The sequence below is a fragment of the Pristis pectinata genome, chromosome 26 (assembly GCF_009764475.1).
Source record: "Pristis pectinata isolate sPriPec2 chromosome 26, sPriPec2.1.pri, whole genome shotgun sequence".
Taxonomy (NCBI): Eukaryota; Metazoa; Chordata; class Chondrichthyes; order Rhinopristiformes; family Pristidae; genus Pristis; species Pristis pectinata.
Window position 1 is genome coordinate 15,048,179 of NC_067430.1, and position 26,139 is coordinate 15,074,317.

At 38.5% G+C, this 26,139-nt stretch overlaps 1 protein-coding gene across 2 annotated transcripts in view; it reads right to left on the minus strand.

Annotated features, from left to right (window-relative positions):
* Positions 1-938: 938 nt before the first annotated feature.
* The window catches only part of capzb (capping actin protein of muscle Z-line subunit beta), an 88,842-nt gene continuing 63,641 nt past the window's right edge, over positions 939-26,139 (minus strand). Inside the window, exons 6-10 of one of the 2 annotated variants that reach the window (XM_052039189.1) lie at positions 23,643-23,759; positions 14,756-14,821; positions 9,357-9,433; positions 6,672-6,782; positions 939-1,669 (exon numbers count right to left, since the gene is read on the minus strand). In XM_052039189.1, the coding sequence (XP_051895149.1) occupies positions 6,680-6,782; positions 9,357-9,433; positions 14,756-14,821; positions 23,643-23,759 (363 nt within the window). In that variant the 3' untranslated portion in view covers positions 939-1,669; positions 6,672-6,679. The remainder of the gene's footprint in view (positions 1,670-6,671; positions 6,783-9,356; positions 9,434-14,755; positions 14,822-23,642; positions 23,760-26,139) is intronic. The other variant, XM_052039190.1, reaches the window with a different exon arrangement.

The following is a 26,139-nucleotide window of genomic DNA, read 5'->3' on the forward strand; positions in this document are numbered from 1 at the left end:
AGCCTGCTAGTTCCAGGGAGAATGAACCCAGCCTATCCAATCTCCCCTTACAACTACAGCTCTCCATTCCAGGCAACATCCTGGTGAATCTCTTCCGCACTCTCTCTATTACTACTGTGTCCTTCTTGTAGTGTGGCAACCAAAACTGTACACAATACTCCAACTGCAGTCTAACCAAGAAAAAAAACGGCTTTGCACTTATCATTTTTCATTTTTGTAATTTATGACAAAAACACAATTATACACTGAAAGACTGTTTAAATTCTCTTAAACTCATTAAATTGAAAACAGCATTACTTCAACTTACTGTGGACATTACCCAAACTGGTTGTGGATATATTGCTGTAAATAACCAGAAAGTCAGCAGTGTTCCAAACCTGGTGTCACAATCAATCTTTGATTTGCAAATAAACCACTGTTAGGCTATCACAGAGTAACGAAAGTTATACAAATAATGATTTAATCTTCCAGTCTGACTGGAGATAAATTTAATTTTTAAACCAAAAGCCAATCTTGTTATTATAACCCTAATGAAGACCATTTAGTAGTACTTAGAAGTAGGAACACAAGATGGATATTCCTCCAATAATCCAAAGACACTGTCTACGGAATAAATGTGGGATCTGTAGAACACTGCTCCTCAAAACTTAAACAGCTTTTAAACACAGTTTATATAACGAATTATAGAAAAATAGAATTCTCTTCTCCCAGAAATCTATGGATAGTAGGATAATTGAGGTTTTCAGAACTGAGTAGTATGAATTTTTATTAGGTCATGGTATCCACAATATGGAACTGAACAAGATAAATGAAGTGCAGGTTAGCCAGGATTTATCTGTACAGGGGAGTTGACTTGGAATGGTTTATTTATTTTCATTTGTTTCTTTTAAAAGTGAAACGCATTCCTGAAAAGAAAGAGAATTAACACACAAGTGCTGTTTGTTGTGATTTACTAGTTCTATTTATTTTTTAGGTTGGAGGTTCAAGTACAAGATGTACATTTCAATGTTTAAGCTTTACAAAAGAAACCCTTGCATTCTTTAAAATATTGACACGGGAAAACCTTAAAGGCAATATGTTAGAACTTGTAGAATTTCAGGACAATTATATCATATCTTTTCTATAGTACAATACTGAACATACAACCCTTGTTCCTTGGAAAGTTACAAATGGCAATTATAACATGATGCTCCAGTGAGATTGGGTCTCCATCCCACCACTGTTGTCCGCAGGTCGATTTTATTCCTTGCTTTACATTTTACATAGGCATAACCAGTGTCTTTGAACAAAAAAAAATGCTAGGCCGGTGTTGTGTTAACCAATAAAAATGAAAGTACAAGATGCCTTTTAGTAAATGTTCCTCATATTTGATTCAGAAATAAGCTTTTGTATAGTTTGAAGTAGGTTTTACAAGCTAAAACACAGCATTTTATACAATTCGGACAGGGTTAGAATGGCTTTTAAACAAGAATAGTTTAGGCAAATTTTTAATGGGACAAATTAAAGAACAAAAGAAATAAGAAATAACGTAACTGAAACTGACAGTGCTTTGCTTTTGTCAGTTAGCTATAAGAATCAATAAGGTTGCTGCTGTCTTTTCTTCAAAGCTTCTGCCAAATTAGTTATCAGAGCTTCCTGGCTTGATCTGTCTGCAAGTGATGCCACAGACCTGTGAAACAAATGAACAACAGTTAACTAGATGAAGGACTGCACAACACTCTGCCATGAAAATCAAATCGGCAGGTCAATTTGGTGGTATTAAAACAACAGCAGCAAGGATGACTAAAGGTGATATCACCACAGGTGCATGGTGTGCAATTACAACAGCCCCTAAGCTTAGCTCTTTCATCTCTTGGACTTCAACATGCTTCTCATTATATGTCCTGAATCATCCCAAGCTGCGCATTCCATTCCCCATTTCACCCTTTGCACTGTTCCTGTTTTTTTGGCCTACAGTACATACTTAGACCCACTACACGAATCTGCACAGTTTGTTTTCGGAAAAACAGTCATTTGGAAAATTCACTCTTTTGCACTAAGATCCTGTTAAATTCTGCTGATATGACTGTTAAATGAAAATAAATCTAGGATACATGCAAAATTCCCTAGATTCCAGAGAGGTCCTAGAGGATTGGAAAACTGCAATGTAGCACCGTGATTAAGAGAGAACGATAGAAAACAGGAAATGATAGACCAGTTAGACTAGCATGTGTTATTGGGAAACGTTGGAGTCCATTGACAATGTAATAAGCAGGAAGACAACCCAACATCACTCTCCTGTTCTCTCCCTGCACCCCAACTCCTGTGCAGCTTAAATATGCCAATTTCCACCATGAATATATTCAATGACACTGCCATCATAGTTTTCTGAGAATTGCAGAGATTTGTGATGCTTGGAGGAGAAATTGCTCCTCATTCCTGACCCCTCATTCTGAAACTCTGCCCCTAGCTGTAGATACCTTCACAAGGAATATATCCTCCCAGTATCCAACTTGCCAATTCCCCCCAAAAATAAGATAAACAAGTCAATATAGTTTACCAAAGGGATATCATGTCTGACAGATCTGCTGCAGTTTCTTTGGGGTGTAACAAATAGGGAGTGAAAAAGGGAAACAGTAGATACAATGTGGATCCAAATTTGCTGATGATACAAAGGCAGGTAGGCTAACAAGTTGCCACAAAGGAATACAAATGAATGGGCAAGAAAGTTGGCAGGTGGCATGTGATGTGGGGAAACGCAATGTTATCCACTTTGAAAGAAAGAATGAACAAACAAAAACTACTTAAATGGAACGTGTCTGGAAAATGTTTGCGTTACAAATGGTTCTGGGAGTTGATGTATAAAAAAACAAAAAGTTAGCATACAGGTAAGTAATTAGGAAGGCCAATGGAATGTTAGCTCTTATTATAAGGGGTATGCAATATAAACGTAGGATAGTCTTAATGCAACTCTACAGGACGTTGATGGAACTGGTATCCTGCATGTGGTTTTGGTCTCTATATTTCAAGATGGATTGCAATTGCATTGGAAGCAGTGCAAAGGCGGCTCACTAGGTTGATTCCCAGGATGAAGGGCTGGCCTACACTCATGAGATCACAATGAGAAATAATTTTATTGAAATATTTGACATTCTGAGGGGGATTGACAGGATGGATGCTGAGAGGATGTTTACCAAGTGGGGGTATCTACAACTAGGGGGGCAGAGTTCGTTGAGGATCATGAATCTCTGGAATTCACTAGCCAGAAAACTGCAGAGGTAGAGTATTTGATATATTAAGGTGAGTATTGACAGATATTTAAACCATACGGGAGTCTAGGTGTATGGGGAGAGAGCAGGAAAGTGGTGCTCAACCCAAGATTGGATCAACCACGATCCTATCGAATGGCAGAGCAGGCTTGAGGGGCCAACTGGCTTACTCCTGCTTGTGATGTTCTTGTATCAGCCTGTCTGCTGAAGAGGGAATGAGTATGTTTACTGTCAGATTAGTGTGTCTTAGTGCTTAGATAGATTCTACTGAACAAATATTCTAAATTAGAATGAACCCTCTGTAAAGGGAATATTAGGAAAGGGTGAAAAATGGAAATTTCATCAATATTTGTCACAAATCTCATCAACCAAATAGATTCCTTGAGTTCTCATCTGCTGTCCAGTACAGATGCAAATATTGAGTGTTATCTCAATAAATCTACAAGAAGTATGGCTGGTGGTATTTTGTGGTCTACTGAAAACTAACACAAGCTTTTGAAGCAAAGTGACAGAAAGGTTAATCAACTTCAACATGTTGAGAGGGATTTTATTCTATCAAGACCAGGATCCAACTAAAGAACTATTTCTGTTATCAAAATATTCCAAGGCACTAAGTAAATTTTATCTCAGCTGCCAACCTAAAGAAAACTAAACTGCATGAGGACAGTTCATTTAATTTTAGTAATTTAGGCATTGAATTCAGAATGATCGTTCAAATTGTAGGTGGAAAGAAAAATGTGGCCAGTGCCACAGTAATTGTGCGTTTTGTCTCCTGTTAATCCACAGTTTGATACTTTCCCATCGGAAAACAGGAGGCTTATGCTAAATAATCTGAACAGTGGTAGAATTTCATCTGCACACGTTAAATCCTGGACACCTGAGCATTCTAGCATATTATTAAACTTAGAAATGAAGTTTCACACACTTTTGTGGTCATGGTTGCAACATGGATGATGCAGAGAAATGGTACAACCAAGTGAACTGCACCTTTGACAGACTAACGGCCTCTGGATAGCAGTGAACTTGTGCTTTCCTTCACTGGAGATCCCACACAAGCGTCTTTTTGTGAGGAGTCATATGGAAACAAACTCTGGAATCCTGGCATTAGTATTGGCTCAGTCAATGGTGTTTAACCATTTTAAGATCAAGACTTTTCATCCAAAAGGGAAAGGTTTCCCTTGCAATTTTCTGAACATCAGTGCTTTTAGAAGTCTAATTGCATAGGAAACAAGACTCCAGCTAGAAAGAGAAAATTTGTTCTTCAGTCAACAGCAATTATTTTAGGTTCAAATATTAAGCTTGGGCAGATAGCATGGATGCTGCTCCCTCTCTCAGAAGTGCCACACAAGTGGTGCAGCCAACCCTGGCCCTGCTCCCCTTTACCCTGAGCACTGAACACATCACTGGTACTTCTACAGATGGGGTGACTGGCCTGATATTGAGCCCTAACATTTAAGGAACAATTTAGGCTTGAGAGAACATACAGAATTGCAAGTTTAAAGGAGCTTCGGGTAAGAAAACCAAATAAATGAAATACTGGTCCAACAGCACAAGCCTTTTCAACAAAATGAGAACCTAGAGATTATTACGCTGATCAGAAATGCAAAAAAAGTGAATGTAACTGAACTAACGCTGACTTAGGGTGAGAGGCTTTTTGCAACTTGTGTACACACAGTAGCAACATGTACCAGTACCAGGGCTTCAGCTGTAGGGTTTCTGTGTGCAAGGAGTTATTCAAAAGTTGAAAGCTAATAGTGAAGGATTTTCATTCACTACTGGATACTGGTCATTTTAGGGGCCAGAAGAGCCAAGTAGTTACACAACAATCATTTGTTTTGAAATACAAAAGTTAACCTTTTTAAATAAAAAGTCTGTAAGTAGTCAGTCATGAAGTACAATCACATGTTGAGAATTCTCCTTGCTGAGTTTTTAAGGCCTTTTTAAAGGCACTGTCATGCACAACTTAAAGCCTCTACTGAGTTCCACTACATGCAACAACCAGCATGCAGGGAACTCCCAAAATATTAAACTCACGTGCAATTACTTCATTTAGTTTAATATGACATCCATTTGGCAACTTTTTTCCATCAAGGTTTTTGTTTTATTTTTGCCAAGTAACAGCAAGCAGATTATCAAGGTTATTCTTCAATTAAGCACACACAGGATTTCCATCTCACATCGTAATAGCTACATTCAAGTGAGATGCAGCATCTTTTGTGCATTTAATGAACAGCATTTCCCTACTTTCTTCTGAGACATATGCTCAGTGTCAGTGAATTAATAAGCTGGGGGACTCAATCATTCCTTCATGAATCAAAATAGGTCTCAACTCATTTCACTAATTACTCCCAGCAGTCACACAGAGGACCCATATCCCACTTCTCTGTACTAAACACTGATCAAGAACTTAAAACATGACCAGTCACATTTAGCCACCCTGCAAAGTAGGCAGTAGCAATGGCCTCAAATAGACAATGCCAATTCTAATAGAACTTACACACTGAACTAAATGGTACCAAATTAAAACTAAGATTTAAATTGAAATCTTAACTTGATTAATGTATTAGCTGTATCTTTTTAGAAGTGGCAAAGCTGGAGAATAAATTATTTTTCTCTTTCATGAAGATGTTGCATCCTGGTGAAATGCACTTCATAGATCTTTATGCAACTATGATATTGACAATGAAACCAGAAGACTTTTGGAACACAGACTGCATAGGCAACCTTGATCTCTGCCTCACACTTTACAACAAAATAGTTAGATGGCAAATAGGAAATAACAACCCTAGACCCCAATTCCAAATTCCTATTTCCAAGAGATCAACTGATTGTACAAGTCCAGTAGCTGTTCTGTATGATTCAGTAATCACACTTTTCCTCTGCTAGGATTTGTCTCTGAACCATGAGAGATATTGAGATGCTTTGCTACATTAAATGTACAATGTGAACAAATTTCTGCTATACGCAGGACGATGCATTTACCATTGAAGACAGTACTTAAAACTTTAGTTGGAAGTGGCAGGACTGATGAACTCTGCATTTCAAACTGCCCAAAATTAAAAAATTAGTAATAGTCTATGAAAATTAATAATCTCTCATGGAAGTCATTAGTTTAAAAGCATGAATGTGTATCAAATGAAAGGTCCTTCAGTACTTAGAACATCCTTATAAAAGCTCTCAACTGAAAAATTATACACAAACTTTCAACACAACTGCATGTCAAGATCTAAAGTTATTGAAGCACTTTCACAGACCACGTGTTGCAAGTGTTGTGTTCACTCTGCAGTAAAAAGCAGCAGTTGCCTTGAGTGAGGTGGGTTAAGGGTTAGATTTACCAATAAAAGTTCATGCAATGATAAAGGCTGATCATTTCAGCCCAGTTAAGTGGTGGTTAATCACATTTTAAGCCTCACAGGCAGATACCTGGGCATTTAATTATCAGGCTGGATGAAGATCTGGCGCTGAGTCAGTACTTGAGACAGTTCCCTCTGTAACTGCTTAAGCTTTTGGGTGTCTGGTAAATCATCAACTGATCTATAAAAATGTTTTATTTTTGTATGAAAGTAAAGGAAAAAGAGAAGTAATCCAGAAACATTAAAAAAAAATCAATAAAACCAAGAGATACATACAAACCTTAAGAACAGTGCTTTCTTCATACACAAAACTCATTTTAACAAAAGTCCTATTTTGGATAATATGCTCAAAAATGTGAAGCCAATGCTCCTTAGCTAAATTATGTCTGAATATTTCAATATTATACTTCAACCACTGTTTATTTAAACCCCTCCATTATAATTCCTAACCAGAATATCAGGATACCCACATTTAAAAAAAAGACATATTATTTGTTTGAAACTTTTATCTTTAGTGGGCATCTTTATCTCTGAATACATTCCCTAAACAAAGACTCTTATGAGCTGGAGCTTCAGTCCCAATGAGGGGAAGGCAAAAATCACCTTACATCATAGACAGCATTACAGAAATTTAAGGAGGGGAGAATGCCATTGGCCCAAGGAGTCCATGCTAGCACAGAAAGAGTTATCTGGCCTAACCCCAATTTCTAGAACTCTGTCTATAGCTTTTGTAGGGCATTGGACTTCAAGAATATATCAAAGTACTACTTAACTGCAGACTACTACTATTACTACTGAGTGTGTGCTTCAGGGCTCCACCACCGAGGGAAAATGTTTCTTCTCATCTTTCCCATTAACTTGGCCCGAAATACTTCAAATGTGTGCTCCCTGCTTTTTAATCTCTTTGCTAAGGAAAAAAATCTCTTTCCTTCCCATTCCAACAGAAGAAGCTAAGGCAAGGTTTAATTGAGACCATAGCTGTGGACTAACCAATGTTTTTTTTTAAAGTGTTTCAATGCCTCAGCTGTTAGCTGGAAGAATCCCATATGCTTTCATAACCACCTTCTGCAATTATCCTTCTTATTGTGCATTGCTTTGTCTTGCTCAGTTTACCCAAATGCACCATTTCAGACTTAGCTGCATTGAACCCCCTATAACATTTTCCTGCCCACTTACCTTTGCTCATTGATATCTTCCTTCAGTTTATATCCTTCTTCCTCACTACTCTTGGATTATGTGACTATGCTTGTGTCATCAGCAAAGTCCTTAATCATTCCCCCTACAGTCTAAGTAACTGATGTGTGCCATAAACATCAAGGGATCCAGTACAGAGCACTGTGGAACATCATTCCAGTCACAAAAAAAGCAGTCAACCATTGCACTTTGTTTCCCGTCAGATGAGACCCGAGTGAATAACAATGTTCAAACATTGCCTCTTGCTGCATGTACAAGAACATGAATCTGCACCTGAACAGGAGCTCTGCTGCAAGGCTGGAGTGGACCTTCCCTCTGTTCCTCTCACTAGCTGAGATGAAACAACGCAGCTGTCTACAAGTCAGGGGAATGCTCCCAGCTTTCTCTGCACTCTGAAGCTAGTCTGTTTCCTACCACTTTTGGTTATGCTTCTCTTAATCACTCATGAAGAAAAATTTCAGAAATGAGGTATCACCATACAAATTTGAGTGTGCACACTTTTGAGGTTTAGGAAGGTTCAAATTGATTAAAAATGCCCTACCACTTTTGGTTATGCTTCTCTTAATCACTCATGAAGAAAAATTTCAGAAATGAGGTATCACCATACAAATTTGAGTGTGCACACTTTTGAGGTTTAGGAAGGTTCAAATTGATTAAAAATGCCAAAAATATATTCCACAATGTTTCCTCAGGTGTGGGAGGGGGAGGGCAAGACTTGCCTACCATGAATGAATACCAAAAATTCAGGAGGGCTATATAAACAATTTGTTGGAAAATATGCCTCAATTCCTAAATTGAAATCTTGCAGCTAACATTATGAACCAGAAGACAGAATGTTAACCCTTTAGTATCCCGAAGGTACATGTGTGACTGTGACTACGGTGCACCATGCCTTATCACTTCCCAAGCCTTTGGACACAGGTGGCCAGACCAACCACTTCTGACTACAGATCTCTGTGGCCTAGAATGGTAGGATCAACCTCATTTGGTTTCACTCTCTATCCAGTCTTGGTTATCACATCTCCGTCAACAGCATGCCTTCTTGGTCTACACTCCACTGTTTCCAGCCAAACATCAAAAAGATCAAATCCTGTGACTTTGGCCCCATCACAAACTCCATACCTTTGTTGCTGATATCCAAGCCAAACCAAGTGACATTCTCCTGTCATCCTCAGAACCTTTGATCCCAATGTAAAAAAATGTCATTCTTGTTTTGAAGTTCATTGACGGCCTTGCCAGTCACACCCTCTAATCTCCTCCAACTGTGCACACACAAGGTTTCTGTGCATTTCACTCTAGGCTGCTATCGAGCCATCTCTTTGTCCCACGTTACTCTGTGCTTTCAGCCTCCTTGGCCCACATTCCAGGATCATCCTAAAACTTTCCATCTCCCCTCCTTTTTAAGATTTTCATTAAAATCTACTGCTAAGACAAAACTTTGAGTTAGACATTCTAATATCCTCCATTGGAGCCAATTTTTATTAACATGTCTGAATCATTTGGGGACATGTTAGTTAAAACAGTTCCAAAGTTTACATAGAAATAGCATTTCATACATTACCTTAGTCCATTCACAATATCCTTTGTTTTCCCAAAGTAGATATCATTCAATGTACTTCTGATCTTGTTTTCCATATCCTATGAGAGAAATGATAACATGTATCAATCCATCAGCCAGATATACAAATTGGTTTCTCACACTTAATAGATTTTCTTTAGTTTTCCAGCTAAACCTTATTCATGGCCAACAGTATTTAATGGAACCATTTCCAAGTATTAAGAGTTCTACCAGATGTTGCCAGAGCAACATTGTATCAACTTACAACCTTCACTGTGGCATCATGGAGATGCCAGGGTTCAGGTGCCACATTCCCCTATCATGAGAAAGGTCTCAAGGGTAGGAGAACAAAATGGTAGCAAAGCCTCAATTTGGTTTCTGCCAGATACTCTTTTCTTCCATGTAATGAGCAGCATAACACGAGCCAAACTAAAACTGGAGACACACTGACCCCACGTTTGGCATTTTCTGCGTCCTAGAAAGTCCTTCTGATACTGAGTGAACAAGCATTCAGCAGCACACACCTGCTGATCTGCATATCTGTAACTAACCTCTATTGGTATTGGTTTATTATTGTCACTTGTACCGAGGTACAGTGAAAAGCTTGTCTTACGAACCGATTGTACAGGTCAATTCATTACACAGTGCAGTTACATTGAGTTAGTACAAAGTACATTGATGTAGTACAGGTAAAAACAGTAACAGTACAGAGTAAAGTGTCACAGCTACAGAGAAAGTGCAGTGCAATAAGGTGCAAGGTCACAACAAGATAGATTGTGAGGTCATTGTACATATCAATGTATAAGGGAACCGTTCAATAGTCAACAGTGGGGTAGAAGCTGTCCTTAAGTCTGGTGGTACGTGCCCTCAGGCTCCTGTATCTTCTACCCGCTGGAAGAGGAGAGAAGAGAGAACGTCCTGGGTGGGTGGAGTTTTTGATTATGCTGGCTGCTTCACCAAGACAACAAGTAAAGACAGAGTCCAAGGAGGGGAGGCTGGTGCCCATGATGCGCTGGGCTGTGTCCACAACTCTCTGCAGTTTCTTGCGGTGCTGGGCAGAGCAGTTGCCGTACCAAGCCGTGATACATCCAGATAGGATGTTTTCTATGGTGCATCAGTAAAAGTTGATGAGAGTCAAAGGGGACAAACCAAATTTCTTTAGCCTTCTGAGGAAGTAAAGGCGCTGGTGAGCTTTCTTGGCCGTGGCATCTACGTGATTTGACCAGGACAGGCTGTTGGTGATGTTCACTCCCAGGAACTTGAAGCTCTCAACCCTCGCGACCTCAGCACCGTTGACATAGACAGGTACATGTACACTGCCCCTGTTCCTGAAGCCAATGGCCAGCTCTTTTGTTTTGTTGACATTGAGGGAAAGGTTGTTGTCATGACACCATTCCACTAAGCTCTCTATCTCCTTCCTGTACTCCGACTCATTGCTGTTTGAGATACGACCTACAATGGTGGTATTATCTGCAAACTTGTCGATGGAGTTAGAGCAGAATCTGGCCGTACAGTCATGAGTGTATAGGGAGTAGAGGGCTGAGGACACAGCCTTGTGAGGCACCAGTGTTGAGAATAATCATGCTGGAGGTATTGCTGCCTATCCTCACTGATTGCGGTCTGTCTGTTAGAAAGTCAAGGATCCAGTTACAGAAGGAGGTGTTGAGTCCTAGGTCTCAGAGTCTGGTGACAAGCTTGCTTGGGATTATTGTATTGAAGGCAGAGCTGTAGTCAATAAACAATAGTCCATCGTAGGTGTCTTTACTGTCCAGATGCTCCAGAGCTGAGTGTAGGCAACCAATCTCTTGGCTGCAAAAATACATTTTCAAGAAAGGACCTACATACACGAAAAAAAAATCACGCTCTTTGTTGAAGAATAAAGAGCAAAGATAAGTGTAACTTCTGGCCAAAGCAATTTGGCTCACTTTTTGAATTTCAGAGTTCAATCTTTGAAAAAGGGAAAAAAAAACTTACATCAATTAGGAGATACACCACATTGGCTCCAATCTCTAAGCCATGTGGGAATTTAAAGGACTGTCTGCAATCAGGGTAGTGGAGTACTTACAGTATGAAATATTACCTAGAGCTCTACCATGTGGAGGGAGCCTTTGACATTAATATACAACATCACCAAGGTGCTGGGAACCTTCTCGTATCTTGACAAGAATACTGTGGGCACATCTACCAGCTAGCCCATTCACCTATTTAAGTTGAAGGCATTATCAACTCCATTCCATCAATACAACAGTGGAATCTAAGTATTCTCACCAGATAAACCATTACAGTTCAATACATTAAATCCTAAATCTCCTCTTGCCTGACATTAAATTTACCTTACAATTCAATAAACTACTTTAAATCATTGTATTATGAACGCAGAGGGAACCTCACAACAGCAACATTTCTTCTGACCTCTTACTCCCTGCAATAAAAATTAAACCATCATGTTTCCTATTGATCCCTGTATACTCATCCATCCAATTTTCTAGCATTCTAATACAACCATTAAATCACAGAAGAGCATCGAACTAGACCTTCAATATTCCCAACTTTAATTGGTAGATTTCAGACATTTGACACTGTGGATCTCACTGGTGCACTCATTTTCTTTTTTTTAGATAACATGATTCGTGTTCCAACTTCAAACCCCTTGGATTTTATTGTGAATATTTCATTCGTTTGAGACTTAAGAGCTTCTTGAAGCACCAAAGCCTGTATGATGGGAAGATTCACAATCCACTTTTATTTGTAGTTCTCAAAAGAATCAAGGAAAATGAAACAGGTTCTCATATGGCTTGAAACACTTTCTGACTGGGTATGGTGCAACTTCTTTTCACCACAAGAGGACACTATTAGTCCTTCTCACATGCAATGCCTTCTCGTTAGGTCAATTTCATTGTAGCCAGCTTGGGCTCTGTAGCAGCGCTATTGAACTTTCCAAAGAATTTTGGCTTCTGAAATAATAAATATGTTTTGTGTATGAGCCAGAATTCTGTGGAAAATTTTATAGTACAGCTACAGAACACAGACAAGCCACAGTGATGTCATCCCTCCCAGACTGCACACCATGAAGGCAAACAAAGTTATTATCCTGATGGTGCAAAACATTTGTAATGCTTCAAGCTGAATTTTTTCACATCGCAGAAAAATGTGACTTTGACCAATGAAAGCATAATTTTTATTTTACCGGTTCATTGGTCAACTGTTAATCATGTCTTCCATTAATTAACTTACATCCCTCTTTACAATTATTTTCTTATAAAGTCTACATCAATGGCTACACAGCTCACCAGCCTCCAAATGTCTATAACAAATAGAGTGAGATCACTTGGCATCCAATCTTTTTGTCAGTAAGCTGGTTATTGTATCCAAACATTCTGACCATTATTACTGCATTAAAAATTATCAGTATATACCTGCAACTTACTTTTCTGTAGCATGGTACCAAAAAGAAAACACTGCTGTGGAACTTTTCTTTTATATAGCAGATTCCAAACATGCAAAATTTCAGAGCCACCTGCCTTAAATAGCTCGAAACCAACATCCAAAGTATCTGTTTTTTTTAAAGCATGATTAAGAAATTAATTAAATTCTTTGTGGTTACAAACAGTGATCATATGCAGTGACTCAGTATTCAAGATTGCACCACACATCTCACCAATCAGCACAAAAACATGCAGTAACCTTGTTTTGAACAACATTCATAAAAATGATTGCCAAATTCGGAAGAGGAAGGTTAAAAGGTAGCTGGGTTATGAAGAATGTTTTTATTATGGGGAAAGTGTGTGAATATGAATCCATCAATAAGATGTGCCATTCACTTTGCACTGTACTCAGACAAGAGCTAGTTACTGTCAAGGTATAGAATACATTCTCAAAAATATGTAAGTTCAGAGGATCAATCCAGTTCAACTGCTTTGAAAATGATAGAAACTGATTAAAATCTCATCGTGCAAGAGATTGAGGAAGCAAAATTTTTGATGATCAATGGCCTCAACTCCTGGAAAAATTTCCTCCCTTGGAAAGAATGGGTGTCTGAAGTCTATATTTATTCACTGTAATTTGGATAATGCATGTTGTGTTTACTGAATAGCTCTTTCATCTGAGTAATGTTTGCTCAGCCAGCTTACTTAGTCAGCACTGATTGAACTATGACTATGACTAAGTTGAAATGAAAACAGAAAATACAGAAAGCATTCAGCAGGTCAGGCAGCTTCTGTGGAAAGAGAAACCGTTAGTGTTTCAAGTCTGGAAACCTTCTTTAGCATTGGGAAAGAAAACAAAAATCACATTAGTTTTAGGTAGCAGAGAAGGTGGGGGTGGAACTTTAATTGCCAGCCAACTCCCACTTTGACCTTTCCCTCTATGGCCCCCCGTATTGTCACAGTGCAAGCTTGAAGAACACCTCATTTGTCTGGGCGTGGTGGAGCCCTTCAAGATTCAATATCAAATCTTCCAACTTTAGGTAACTCACATTTTTTTTCCTGTATCAGAGCTAGCTGCTTCTGCCTATCATTTTGGTTCAATTTTTCCTTTACTGTATAGTCTGGCCTGCTGGGCATGTCCCACAACCTTAGGAACACATTACACAGACAAAGAAGCTTAATCTGATTTTAACATTAAGTCACATGGTCTCACCCTATCCTTGGTATACTCATCCCTCCCCATCTTCTCCACTAACTTGCTTTGTCTCTTTTCCACTTCTGATGAAGAGTCTTGGACCTGAAATGTTAACCGTTTCTCTTTCTACAGATGCTGCCTGAGCTGCTGAGTATTTCCTGCATTTTCCATTTTTGTTACAGATTTTCATTTACTCTAAGTTGAAGTTTACAAGTTGGCTGGTGGAAAGTTGGGATTGCAAATTTTGTAGCAACTGAGTTTGATGATCCTTTTGATGGAAGCTCTGTACACAACTTAAGGACAGTTGTCACCAAATCATTCAAGTCAACATTTCAAGTACATTAGTCACTTGAAGTATTTAGATTGTAAATTAACCAATAATAACCATTTAAAAATAAATACAGAAAATGCAGGAAAAATGGGCTAAACAAATTAAAACTGATGTAAAAACAACAAAAATGGAATTACTCAGCAGGTCAGGCAGCATTTGTGCAGAGAGAAACAATGCTTCAGTACTATTGAAAGATGTTTGACTGGTAACATTAACTTTTTTTCTTTCCACAGAAGCTGCTTGACCGACTGAATATCTCTAGTATTTTTTATTAGTATTGCAGAATTCCGGTATCAGCAGCGTTTTTGCTTTTACAACATATGTAGTTTGTCACTTCTATGGCCTGCTGTTAATGCTGACGAAAGCTGTTCAATATACATGCACCAAGTGTCGCAAGAAGCCACTCACTCAGCTCCTCATCCGATAATACGTAGAGAACTGCTGCACCTACCTCTACCAGCTTTCCAATATTAGCAATGTGAGGCGATGATTCACTCACATTCTCGTCCTTCTCCATCTGTAAAAACAAACACTCTGTGAGTTGGACTGGACAGGGAAATCCATCATAAGTGAGGCTGTAGCTCATATCTGTACTCAAAACAGTGAATGAACTCTCAAAATATTCTCAAGTTCATTGTGACAGCAGATGATCTCAGTTGCATACTGTAAAACCACGTTCAGTTCCTCAGTTAGAAACTTTATATAAAAAAAATTGATTTTCAGCACCAGAGACTACAATCAAAGTTACTGCTGCATAATTTCTTTGGCCATCTGTCTGCACATTATAGTAGTAACTTGGTGGCGGACGGTTATGAAAGGAGTTCATGAAACTGGACGCCTCTGGGCCCTGCAGGCTGGTGCACAATAGGGGTATTGATCAGGCCATGGGATTCTTCAAAAGACCCAATTCCGCAGCTGCAAGCAACTCGATAGCTGGTGTCCAAACATTTTCCATGATTCATACAATTACTAACAAAAAAAGCAACAAAAAGATACAAATGTATTAACATGACTCATTATGCTGCATTAGATGGGTGGTCTGCTGAGAACAATGGCTGCACATTCACACTAACAACCTTCGTTACAACAATGCACAGAGAGATTCTTCATACAAGCAGCACTAGAACATAGAATACATCCCAACCTAAACATTTCAACTCAAATCACAAATACATTATTCCCAAGAACATGATTTTTTTATGGTAGGTTTTCTTTAAGCAGACAGGTCCAGTTACAGCATTCTTCTTGTATAATGCCTTAAACAGGATCCCCAAAGATGAACTGAAGTACAAATGTAGGGAGAAAAGATGTGCAGATTGCCCAAACAGTATCTGAGATCCAACAGTGGATCTGTGAAAAGCATTATTTGACCACACATCTTATGCAATACCAAACTGTAATTAACACAATATGTAATACATTTTGCTGTTATAGAGCAACACAATATACTGAAATGTCCTAAGGCTTCCTGCAACTGAGGTTCTGGTTGGTATTGATCTGATTCACAGGGACTACAAGCATCTCTATGTTCCTGAGCTAAAAAGACAAACCAACCAGTGAGCAAACATTAAACTGCTGGAAGAATTCTGCAGGTTGAGCAGCAATGTGGAGGCAGAGGGATGGTCAACATGTCGGGCCGATATCCTGTGTCAGGACGGAAGATAGCCAGTATATACAAGAGTGAAAGGGGTAAGACAGAGGCAGGTAGGCGATAGCTGGAACCAGGTAAGGGAGGATGATGAGTCTATGTTATGAGAAGGGGTGGGGGGAAAGGGATGGAAAAGGTGAATAAAGGAAGAGACCCTGGGTAGACTGGTAGGAGTGGGATAGGAACATGGGTTAACTGAAAATTGGAAAATTCAATGTTCATACCATTGGGCTGCGGGCTACCCAAGTGGAATATTAAGTGCTGTTCTTCTCGTTTGTTTGGCCTTACCTGTGGCAGCAAAGGACAGACAGGTCCGTGCGGGAAAGGGAGTTGAAATGACATGCTACTGGAAGTTCAAGATGGCCACTGCAGACAGAGCACAGGTGTTCTGCAAAACAGTGGCCTAGTCTATGCTTGGTCTCACCAATGCAGAGGAGGCCACAATGCAAGCACCAAATACAACAGGTTGGGGGTGGTGCTCATGAATCTCTGCCTCATCCGGGAAGGCTGTTTAGGTCCCTGGAAATCGTCACTTTCAGAAATATAGGAACAAAGTTAGGTCTTTTATCCCCTCAAGTCTCTTCTGCTATTCAATTAGATCATGGATAATATGTATCTAAACTCATTTCCCTGCTTTTCTTTTAATATGATAATCTTTTTGACAAACAAGATAGTCAGTCTTGAAATATCAACTGAATAGACATCGTAGCCTTTTGAAGGGCAGAGATCCAGAATGCAACTATATTTTAAAAGAAAAAGTACTGTTTTCACCTCTAAATGGCCTAGATCTAATTTTAAGATAGACTCTTGTTCTGGATTCCACCAGGAGAGAAAATATTTTCTGCATCCCTTTATCATTGAAAACACTTTGGTTAGATCACCCATCAACTACTTAACTCAAGGGAATATAGGTCAAGTTAATACTGCATGGATTCACAATTTAACCCTTTAAGCCCTGGTATCATTTTGATTAATCCCCCTCAAAAAATTCAATACATCTTCCCTGTAATTCAGTGCCCAAAATGAAATGTGCTATTCCAAATAAGGTAGATGATGTAGAACACAAATATCACATCTTCTCTTCTGTGCCCCATTAACTCACATTTTGCTGGATTTTTAAAAATTATTTTAATATCTTTACATCAACGTTTAACGATCTGTGCACGTAGATATCCAAAACTTCCCTCCACAGCTTCTTACCTCCCATTGTCTCAAAAATACATTGATTTTTTTGTTCCAGGATTCAAAGAGTATGCCCTTGTGTTTCTCACAATGAACTCCAGCTGCCATAGTTTTCCTCATTTGCTTTAAGCTACACGTCTTTTAGAAACTTCCTGTTCCCATCAAGACATCATTCTGTACTTCCTAACATAGGTTTGTAAAGAAATCAATTGGCAAAGAGCAGATTTAAAAACCCACTCAATTAAAAACGTTATTAGGACATGGTAGAGAAGTGGAAAATCCATTTTAAGAAATTTCTACTCAAGGTTATACCTCAATTTTTAAACTTCGCATGCATCCAAAATCAATTCCTCATTTCTATCTTTTTCTGTGTTGTCTCAATTTAATGCCAAGAGGAAAGAACGTTTATATAGCACTTTTTAGACCTGCGGATATCCCATATGTTTCACATCCAAAGAAATCCTTTTTGAAGGGTAATCAATACAGTCACATGGGGAAAAATCAAGACCAATTTAGCAAGACTGCAAAAACATCAATGAAGTAAATTATCAGATAATTGAAAATTGAGGATGAGGGTGTTGGTTTGAGGGTAAATAATAGTCAAGAGATCAGGGGAAATCTAGGGCTCATTTTCAAATAGTGTCACAGGATTTTCCATGTCTTTCAGGGAATTGCTAACACATGAATTTGTATAATGAGGTTGGAACCCAGTTCATTGTCATCTGCCAAAGTAGAATTTCAAACTCTTTCATTCCCCTTGTTCCAGCACTCTCATTATCAAACTAAAATTAACTAGCACCAATTTATCTGCAAAGTTGGATAGAAAACAAAACTTAACCAATTTGGAAAATCAGTATTGATTGCTTACATAACTTCAAAAGATTCTGAAGTCATTATTAAAACAATCTGATTAGGTTCAAATTATGATCTCTGTAACACACCCATTTAATTTATTCACTTCATCTACTTCGTTACATAAATAGTAATTTTTCATGTCACTGATTTTCAGATTAGGTAAGATCAGAGTTCTCGGACCAGAAACAAATGAAGGCCACTCTGATTAACTGCATCATCTACTTTTGTAGATGAATAAAACGATACTCACTATACCTTACACTTCATACTTGTTACGTGGTTGTATTACCCAATATCACATGCAAGGCACTCATCCATATTTATGATATGAATTGTGAACCATGAACTTGGAGAAGATTCTAAGTGTGCACTGCCAGTACCTAAATTGCAAAGTTGATTTCCACACTAGTTTTTCCATTTAATACCTGCTGCCTAGCCACTTTTCAATGAGACTGAGCAATTACTCATTAATTTCATTATTTTAATTTAAAAAAGTCTGCCAAAATGGTCTTTCAAGCCTGCTCCCACCATTCAATAAGATCATAAATGATCCTGTACCTCAAGTTCACGTTTCTTGTACAATCATTGAGAATGTTGAAATATTTACAAGTTTGCCATTGTTAATAACTGTCAAATCTCTTAATTTGATATCCCAATCTACCTGAACTAATACAGCCCCCATGCCCACATAATTGCCTAAGTTGAAGATCAATTTTGATTAGCGATCACCTTTCCCAAGAGAAAATCTGACTAGGTGATTAATAATTAACTGTTTCACTGCATAAGGAAAAGTTCTAAGATAGCTGCCAAAACATTTTTCCAGAAAACTGTCTGAAGTTAATTCTAAGAACTCATCCTCTACATTACATCTGATGTGATTTACGTGGTTCATTTGAAGATTAATGTTTCCTATGATTATTTTTATTGCCTTTGCTATTGGCTCTCTATTACTTTCTCCAAGTGCAGTGTTAGGAGGCCTGGAAACCAATACAACCAGTGGTTCTTCTTCAATTACTTGCTCTCTTAATTCCATTTATACTGATTCCCCCTGTACCGCTGTCTAAGTCATGCCTCGCTCTTGCCTTCATGAGTGATCCTTTATTATTAGGGCTCCCCCCAGCCCTTTTCTATTTTGTCCGTCTTTTGTAAAAAGTCATGCATTCTGGAATAGTCAATCTCAAGCTTGGTCACCGTATAACCTTGCCTCTGCATGAGCAATTACAGCAAAAGTGAAAAAAACAAGCAAACGCTGGGAGATATGGAGTGAGAGCACGAGTGAGAGAGGTAACATTTCAGGTCAATGATCTTTTATTGGAATGGTCAAACTAATGTGTCCCTACTTGTGCTCTTTGTTACAAATGCTTTGCACATTCAAATACAATACCTTTATTTTAATCTTTCACTTTTGCTTGAAATGACCCTGTTTACTGATGCCGTATTACCATTAAACTGTCTCTTCATGTCCCACTGATGCAAATTTCTACTAGTTCTATGGTCTTGACCTAATTCTGCACCACTCTAAGGAACTTCATCAATCATTTTCTTAAAATTCAAATGATATCCACTGGATCAGGTAGTCCTCAACAAAAATATCAGCAACTTAAATGAAGCATGATGACCACTGGCCCAAAATTTGCAGTTCAAGTGGCAGCAAACTTCGGGCCAGTAATGCCATCCAGCAATCCCCGGCATCTGCAGATAAACAGTTAAATACAGAAATCTGGAAGTCGCAGAACAGACTGCTGCAGTATTCCCACATGCATTCAAGACAGAATCATCAATTTGACAGGAACTTCATTCCCCCCCCCCCCCCATACACTATTCTCACTATAAAAACTAGTGACTATAATGTTCCATATGTAACTGCAATTAACTGCCAACAAGTCATAATTACTGAACAACTTCAATAACCCTGAAAAACAAATTTTGTATAATAAATCTCATTTCCTCAGAATGTGTAAAAAGCAATAATCATTTTACGATCTGTTTGTTTCATTTATTATTTCTCCTTTTCTATAATGTTTCAATTACTTGAAATCAGTGGTTTCTTGTTGGGTGTCTGAGAGTTTCTTTTCCCCCCAATCAGTTGAAGGCACCCATGTTGCCAGTTGCCACAGATCTCACATGGAAAGTGCCTGACTGCAAGTCATGTCAAAGAATGGGAAATGCGTGCCACAGAGCCCACTGGTTCTTTATGGACAGCTTTTTTTTGACAACAGTGCAAACATTGTCACTGTTGACTAGAAAATCCAGGCTTTGTTACATGTTTTTGGCCCAAAACAAAGTTTATCATGCATATGCTCCAGCAGACACTGTGTCTGCCAGATTGGGCTAGAGTGTTGATCTCTGAAAGGCTGAACAATTTTTCCGAGGCTTTACCATGTCATTTACTCAACTACCAAAAAGAGACCTTTCCCAAGAAAAGGCAACTCCAGCAGTCTCTCTGGGAGGAAATCTGATAACATTTAAATCAGACATACTGGTGGAGGATAAGCTGAGTCACAGTGCTATCCCATTACTTCATTACATGAGTACCTTTCATAGCTTCTACAGTAATACTTAAAGGCAATCTTAATACATCTTACATATCCATTATATACCCTCCATGTACAAATTAAAAGCAGAAGCCAAGGTGCCTAAATGGAGAGTCTTAAAGTTAGTCTCCACAAGGCTGACAGCAAGCAGTACAAAAACATCTATTTTCACTAAACACTGTTTTTGTTGGCAAGATCCACAACTCGGCAGTAATACTTCTTGGCTTTATTCTTTGAAAAAAATTAAGCATTTATGCTTCATTTCTATCAAATATTTACACCACACAAGGTTTCACTAACATTTTAAAAACATTATAATTTAATTGTTCAGCATTCAATTATATTTAATGCAATTTTCTGCCCTACAATTTACATGTTATTTATCAGATGTAACCAGAAAATATGGCCATTTCTGAACAAGATTTAATTTTCCAATATTACAAACTAAAACTACTCCTCTCTACGATTCTGATCAGAATTCATCATGAATTGCTAAAAATAAACTACTCACAAAAAAACATTTAACCATACTGGATCTGCACCACATATTAATTTTAAAAAAAAATACACCCAGATGTTTAACTATTCAGGCTTCCCATTGCAACTTCATTTATCACTCAAAATTTAATGTTTAACATCAAAAAAACCTAGTAAAGTTGTTTGACACTACTTGAGTTAGATGGTTGAAATATCCTAACAATTACACTGTAGTCTAATCTCCTCTACACATTGGAATTGCCTAAAATCAAATCAGAATAAAACACATTCAGTATTTTGGGAAAAGTATGAGAAAGTGTTAAAGCTTTGCATTTTAAGGTTCAGACTATAAATTGAATAGATCAAGAGAAGCCCTCCTCTCATTCAAATTTTTCCAATACCACCAAAGATGAATTTGCATCCCTAAAGCTCAGAGGCCTTGAAGACTTGTGGGACAAGATGAAAAGCTTAGGACTTAATTTTTTATATTGCAAATAACAAAAACTATAATCAGTTATTAAAGATTTGAACAAATCAAAACAATTAATTGGAAGAGCTTGCATCAAAACAGCAAAACTATTTTCAGAAACAGAAAGACCTGGGGCTACTCTACAAATCTTTAAAGAAAGCAGAACTCATTGGTAAGGTCGTTAGCTGAGTAAACCAACTGTTAAAGCAAGTTTGCCTAGATCTTCGGAAAATTACTGGTCAGCCCTGGCATGAGTATTGGACTAAAAGTACTTGCTTTTTAATGGTGGTTTGTTAGAGAGCCGTAAATGAGGTGCACTGTGTGGGTCAGTAGTTCCCCACTTCCATACCTATGCACTTCAGTACCAAAGTCAGGATTTCCATGGAGGTCAGATGGCGATGCATCTGCTGCTGAGTCCAGGAGTAGAACTCAGTTATATTGAGCCCAGAAGGCCATCAGAGCAGTCCAGGGACGGGGCCTTAGGAACCACCAGCTGAGGAGTAGCATTCACTGGCAGATCATTTTGCCTTTTGAGACAACCACAGTAAGAAAGCCTGTAGCTCAATGTTCGGCCATGGGAATAACATTGGAGAGAATGGGGGGGGTTGGTTGGAGTGGGAAATAGGGAAGTGTACAAGGCATGGGATGGATCCATTGAGTCCAACACCAAAGGAAGATGTCAAGTATTTGGAGAGAAAGAGTTTTATTAGAATAGAACCAAAGTTCAAGGATTCCCATTATGTGAAGAGATGGATGAAACTGGGATTGTTCCAGTTAATGCAGAGGGGATTAGGGGACATTCATTGATAGTGTTTGAAAGTATGAAGGTCATTGATAGAAACCATTTTCCCAGCAAGAATGCCAGTAACAGGAGATTAGATACAAAGCCACTTGCAAATGAAGGGGGACTGAGGATTGTGAGAACATGACTTATTGTGCAGTATGCTATGATTTGTAATTTTCCTGCTGACAGGATGGTGAAAAATCACATCAATAGTAACCTTTGAAAGAGAAATGAGTATGTAGAAATGGAAAAAAATGCAGGGTTTCGAAGCAAAGGGACAAATTGATTAACTTTTTCAAAGAGTCAACACGAATACAATGGGCTGAATGGCTGCATTGGATTAAATGGAAATGGATTGAATCTCACGTTCAGCATAACTTGATAAGCATTTATTTGTTCCAATCTTAAGAGCACTGTTGGAGATAAACTGAAGTGCAAATGAGAATTTACATAAAAGCATTCACTTTTTAAAAAAAAAATTTGTCCTTGCATTCCTGGCCTCTGTCACTCAGCTACTCACTAGGAGGTACACAGAACAACCTCAGCTATGCCTGGAAAAAACTCTCCCTTCAGAGAAGGCATGTGTCTTCTACACTAGTCCCATTGCAGAGTGAAAATCAAGACCTTGCAGGAAAAAAAATCACTGGCCTAGACCCATTAGAGTCACAATTTGGCAGCATGGTAGAACATCAACGTAATACTTGCATACGGTGCTTTGCCTTCCTTCTATATACAATTAACTTCCTTCCTCATGTCAGACACAAGAGATCCTGACTGTAAAAGTGGCAGATTGAATGTACATAAGCGATCAATGTAGCGTGACCACTGTTTTGGACAATATTCAACTTCGATAATAAAGCTGTCATTGAAGTGAAATTTTCACAAAACTTATTCACTTAGTTCAAGGTCCTGCAGAATCACACACAGCTCTTTGACCCCCTAGTCCAAATCAAGGTAGTGTGTGGCTTAGAGGGGAATCTGCATGTGGTGGTGATCCCATGCACCTTTTGCACTTGTCCTTCTTAGTAGTAAAGGTTGATGCTGTTGCTGTAGCCTAAGCAAGTTACTGCAGACCATTTTGTATATGGTACACATTACAAGTAAATGCCAGTGAAGTGAATGGATATCTAGGTGGTTGATGGGGTGTCAATCAAATAGGTTGGATGGTGTCAACTTTATTGATAAATTTTTGAAGTTATATTAACTTAGGCAAGTGGAGAGTATTCCATTACATTCCTGACTAGTGCCTTGTAGATGGCTTTGGGGCGTCAGGGATGAATCACTCACTACAAGATCACTGGCCTTTGACCTGCTCTTGGAACCACAAACTTTTCTGTTTAGAACAGTAGAAGTATTATCCTATAAACGACAAAAGCATATCACAAATACCTGTCTAGTCAGACTGCCACCAAGGTTCATAGTGCCAGAGCCAGTCTTGTTTGTTTGTAGCCAAAGCATAACTGTGGAGGTCAGCTTGTAGTGAGCAGTACGTCCACTTGATTTCTCCTGGAAAATGCATTACAGAATCATTCAGCATAAATACATTAAAAAGTCTAATTTTGTTCATACATGCACATTTTGAGAATTGTTCAAGCACAGAATGCATTGTTGCAGAATGGGCAACAGACAACTGTATCTTTGAAGAAAAAAAATGGATACACAAATGAAGCAGAGAAACATACCGGTTCTAGAAGACAGCAACTTGGTTTTTAATTGTTCTAGCAAAGAATTAGCCTCCTGCACTGTAAATGTCTATGATTGTGCAATATCATGAGTGATATAAAGTGTAATATAAAGTTGCATATTGGTACATAATGCAATTAGGAATTGTGCCAAGACCATTATCTTTTTTGCATTTTACCTAATTAGATAGAAATGTATAGCTTACTTTTGACTTGAAGGAAGAGAGTGGTGCATCCAAATGTGGAAATAAGTCAAGTTGGGAAACAGTAAATCGTACAGCTGTAATAACTCAGTTGCAAAGGGACAATGAAGCCACATGACAGGGCAACACTGACAAAATTGAGGAGTATGAAAGAAAGAAAAGTCAGAGCAATTTAATGGGAGAAATTAGCAACTTTAGGGGACTGAAATTTAGGGTGCCTATGTACATAGATCACTAAAAATTGATGGACAAATTCTAAAGGTAATGAAAAAATACCAAGACTATTTGGCTGTTATCTTAAAAGGTATTGGAATATAAAATGGAGGAAGTTGTGGACAAATCCTACCTCGAATACACATTCAGTTTATGGACAAACTTCAAGGAGGATAACCCAAATTTGGAAGTCCAGAATCACCAGGACATTGCAAAGGCTTAAAGGATTAAACTACAAGGTCAGTATAAACCTGGTTTATATTCCTTCGAATATATGGGGTTGAGTGATGATCAATGCATTTAAAATGAAAGAAGAATTTGGTATTAGGGATATGAATCAGCTACTTCCTCTTGCAGGGCAATCCAGAACAAGATTACAAAACCTTCAAATTAAAGCTACACCATTTGAGAATGAAATTGCAAAGCATTGTTATTTTCCCCCCACAGCTCAGTGTTAGAAATTTGAATCACTCTTTGCAAAAGATTGGGTGCAAGGTTAATTTAAATTTTAGCACAAAAATCAAAAAACATTTGCCAAGTTAGAGGAATAAAGGATATGGATTAACGACACATAAATGGAGCCAAGGTACAGATCAACCATGAACCTTGAAGAACTGAATAGTACACTCCTATTTCTGTGCAACATAAATTATTTCACTGGAATTGTGTGTCAGTTCACTATTTCTATTAAATGCTTTGTTTCTTTATGGTCATACAAGTTATTCTCTGCACATCTTACATAGACTTTTGTAAGGAAAGCTGCAGATAAGTGGCTTCAAATCTTGAAACGTTTTGGAGGAACTCGATATGTTGGGATTCTAATGTTGATATTATGCGCAATATGTTGATGGTGTGCTAAGATGACAAATCCATTGTAGGTGTTGAGCTTGGTGATAAAACTTATTCAGGTAAATACTAAGAGTTATATTTTGTATATCCTAGTTAGGAAAATGACCACTTCATAATATTTTACAAAGCAAAGAACACAAACTTTGATAGGTTTCCATGAAATTTTTGGACAATTTCAATTTAGGAGCCGAGAGGTATTGTTGCAGCTATATAGGACCCTGGTCAGACTCCACTTGGAGTACTGTGCTCAGTTCTGGTCACCTCACTACAGGAAGGATGTGGAAGCCATAGAAAGGGTGCAGAGGAGATGTACAAGGATGCTGCCTGGAATGTGGAGAAAGGGTTGAGGGTACTCAGCCCTTTCTCCTTGGAGCAATGGAGGATGATGGGGGACCTGATCGAGGTAGATAAGACGATGAGAGGCATTGATCGGGTAGATAGTCAGAGGCTTTTCCCCAGGGATGAAATGGTGGCCAGAAGAGGACATAGGTTTAAGGTGCTGGGGAGTAGGTATAGAGGAGATGTCAGGGATAAGTTCTTTACTCAGAGTGGTGAGTGCATGGATTGGGCTGCTGGCAATGGTGGTGGAGGTGGATACGATAGGGTCTTTTAAGAGACTTTTGGATAGGTACATGGAGCTGAGAAAAATAGAGGGCTATGGGTAAGCCTAGTAATTTCTAAGATTGGGACATGTTTGGCACAGCTTTGTGGGCCGAAGGGCCTGAATTGTGCTGTAGGTTTTCTATGTTTCTATATAACATGATGCCCAGGTAGAGAACAGAACCCTCTATGAACCTTACAATGTCCATGAACTGTCAGTTGGATAGCTACTGGAAAGATACATTTAACAGATCTAAAGTCAGGGCGTGAGAAGTACTGGCTCCTCTTTTTGTTAATAAGATGTGCAACATCACAAGTCGGAGGGACACTTTGAAGTTA